This window comes from Camelina sativa, chromosome 13 (genome assembly GCF_000633955.1).
Source record: "Camelina sativa cultivar DH55 chromosome 13, Cs, whole genome shotgun sequence".
Taxonomy (NCBI): Eukaryota; Viridiplantae; Streptophyta; class Magnoliopsida; order Brassicales; family Brassicaceae; genus Camelina; species Camelina sativa.
Genome location: NC_025697.1, coordinates 2,536,930 through 2,539,563, shown reverse-complemented (window position 1 = coordinate 2,539,563; position 2,634 = coordinate 2,536,930). Strand labels below are relative to the sequence as shown.

The 2,634-nt window shown below is 38.6% G+C and overlaps 1 protein-coding gene across 1 annotated transcript in view; it reads right to left on the bottom strand.

Annotated features, from left to right (window-relative positions):
• Nucleotides 1–1,472, bottom strand: part of LOC104734664 — a 2,757-nt gene extending 1,285 nt beyond the window's left edge. The window contains exons 1-4 of the mRNA XM_019235141.1: nucleotides 1,140–1,472; nucleotides 514–1,015; nucleotides 308–363; nucleotides 60–209 (exon numbers count right to left, since the gene is read on the bottom strand). Of these exons, the coding sequence (XP_019090686.1) occupies nucleotides 60–209; nucleotides 308–363; nucleotides 514–534 (227 nt within the window). The 5' untranslated portion in view covers nucleotides 535–1,015; nucleotides 1,140–1,472. The remainder of the gene's footprint in view (nucleotides 1–59; nucleotides 210–307; nucleotides 364–513; nucleotides 1,016–1,139) is intronic.

Genomic DNA, 2,634 nt, shown 5'->3' with positions numbered 1-2,634 from the left:
AAGAGCTGAGCAGAGAGGGAAGAAAACTGGAATATAAACATCAGAAGGCACTACTAAACTGCCAGATTCTCGCATCCTTTTTAAAATTCGATGGAATATAAACATCAGTGATCTCTCCACATGAAGCAAAATGTTTTCTCAGAGCGCTCTCGACAACATCACGAGTAAGAGCCGTGTCATATCCCGAAACGAATATTCTCCCTATCTCACTGCAATTATTAGATAATAATATTTATCAACAACGACGTGACAAAAGAGGACAACATCTTTACACATTATTACATACCAAAGAAATTGATCAATTTACCGGCTTTTTGGAATGGCTGCATCACTACTATCCTTCAGTGACAGCGATTTCATCCCCTGATAAAAGGTACAAACGATCTAATCAGACATTCTACTAATTAAAAACAAAAATTTCTTACATACTTGTGAATGAAGAAATCATTACTTGAGAAACAGAGATTAAAGAGAGATCCTTGTGAAGAAAGCCATAATAATAAAGAAGATTACCTTGTTGACGGATTCGTCCATGGAGAAGTTGACAAGAGCGGCTTGCTAGGTTTTAAGGCTCCGACTGATTGGTAACAGTTTGATGTGGTGAATTTGCTGTAAAAATATGAATTAATAATTTGGGGATTTAGCATCAAACGATTCTTTGTTAGGGCATCGTTCGTATATCAAACGATCGGCCCTTGTATTTAATTCCGCCCTGACTAAGCCCAATATAATCTTCTGGATTTTTTTCGTATATCAAAGTATCAAACGATTTGGCTTGTTGTTTTTTTTTTACCCTCGCAAATGGATAAATTAAAAAAGGTTATGCGTTTGCTAAAACCCAATAAACAAACCAAAATACAAGGATATTAATTAAACCGAACTCTTTTTCCTGTCACATTTCTTCTATAAGATCACAAATTAAACCCCCTCAACACAAACACATGTTCCCTAGGAACAACATCCGGTTTCCTTGTTCCACTCAGCTTCACTGACGTAGCAGAACTGGTATCCGCATCTGCGAGGATTTCACAAAACAAAAGAACCAAAATCAATATACAATTAATTAATAAACAAATGTGCAACCAAAACAACACATTATATAATTAATAACAAGAGCCATGAGTCAAGAGAGAGCGTACGAGCAGGTAATCCGGTTGCAATGTAGATCAATTACAAGCATCGACTTGCAATTCCTGCATATCCTCCATCCTAATCTCTTAGCCTTAGCTTCTAAACGTGCCGCAGGAGATGTCTGATAAGTCTCTGTTTCACGGAATTCATCACATGTCATGTTATAGTGCCATTCTGTTCTGCAGTTGTCGCAGTAACAAAACCCACACTCCATGCACTTTCTGGCTCCTCCTGACAGCTCAGCATCAACGAAGAACTTTTTTGAGTACTCAGTGATTTTGGCCTTGGGCATTAAAACGAAGAATTCGGATGACGCACAGTGTACTCTGTTCTCCCTTTTTCGGGTCATATCAGCACGCAGCGCACTCTCCGAAGTGCTTCGCAAGACGAGAATCTGCTCTGAAGAAGAGCCACTTCCTTCACAAGTGTTGCTACACTGGACTCGTTTGGTTCAGCTTTACCTGTTACCTGTCACAAACAATAGTAAGGGAGAAAAAAAAACATGATTCATTTAAAATCTAGCAAATACACACATTACTATATTATATGCCGTCTACTAATGGGGTTCAGTAATTAATTACGTATTCTAAGATAGTGGAATCATCACAGAAGAATGTGACCCTTGCCAAATCGAGCTCCAACGCCCACTTCAACCCATGAACTACGGCCGCCAATTCCGCAACTTCCTGCTGTGTGGACTCTTCATCTCCCAGAGCTTTCTTCATCTCATATAGTCGGTTATCCTCGGGGTCACATATGGCCACACCAAAACCACCTATCTGCCTAGTCTCGTCCTTAACCACCTCTTCACTCACCAAACCCTTGCAGTATAACCGATAAGACGTCTCACTCACACATCGTGTAAGGCTTTTTCTTGATTGCTTCTTGCTTTTGTGAACTTTAAAAACGTTTGTGCTAAAAGAAGAAAAACGAAAGAGACACCAAAAGAGATTACCCCAATGCGGAATCAGCCTTCTCTTTTTATAGATGAAAACCTTCACACAAAAAGGAAAACAATGGTTTTGCCTTTTTTTGTAGAAAATAGCAAAACCATTGTTTTCTAAGATATTGGAATCATCACAGAAGAATGTGACCCTTGTTTTGTCAAGAAGTGGAAGAGTCGGTGTTTGTAAAAGATGCAGCTGCGAAATACTTTTCAATCTCTTAACTGTTCTTTAATCTTAAACATATCTTTATTATGTGATGTGATACTCATGGTTAAGCTCTTTTAGTAAAAGCCTGGCTATTTGTTCTAGGCTAAGCTCTCTCTTTCTTGAATTCCTCTGTTTTATGATGTCCTCTGTTTCTGAGTTCCTTTGTTTGTGCTGGTGTTTGTTTGTGGGTTTTGAGTCATCGGTTTAGATGACAAAGAGTAACATAACCGGGTATATACAGAAAAACCAATCAAACCAAAACGACCCAAGAAATGTACAAATGATCCCCACATATTTCCATTATTTTTCTAGTTTCATACCCGTGATCTCGATGATTGCATGCATTGAC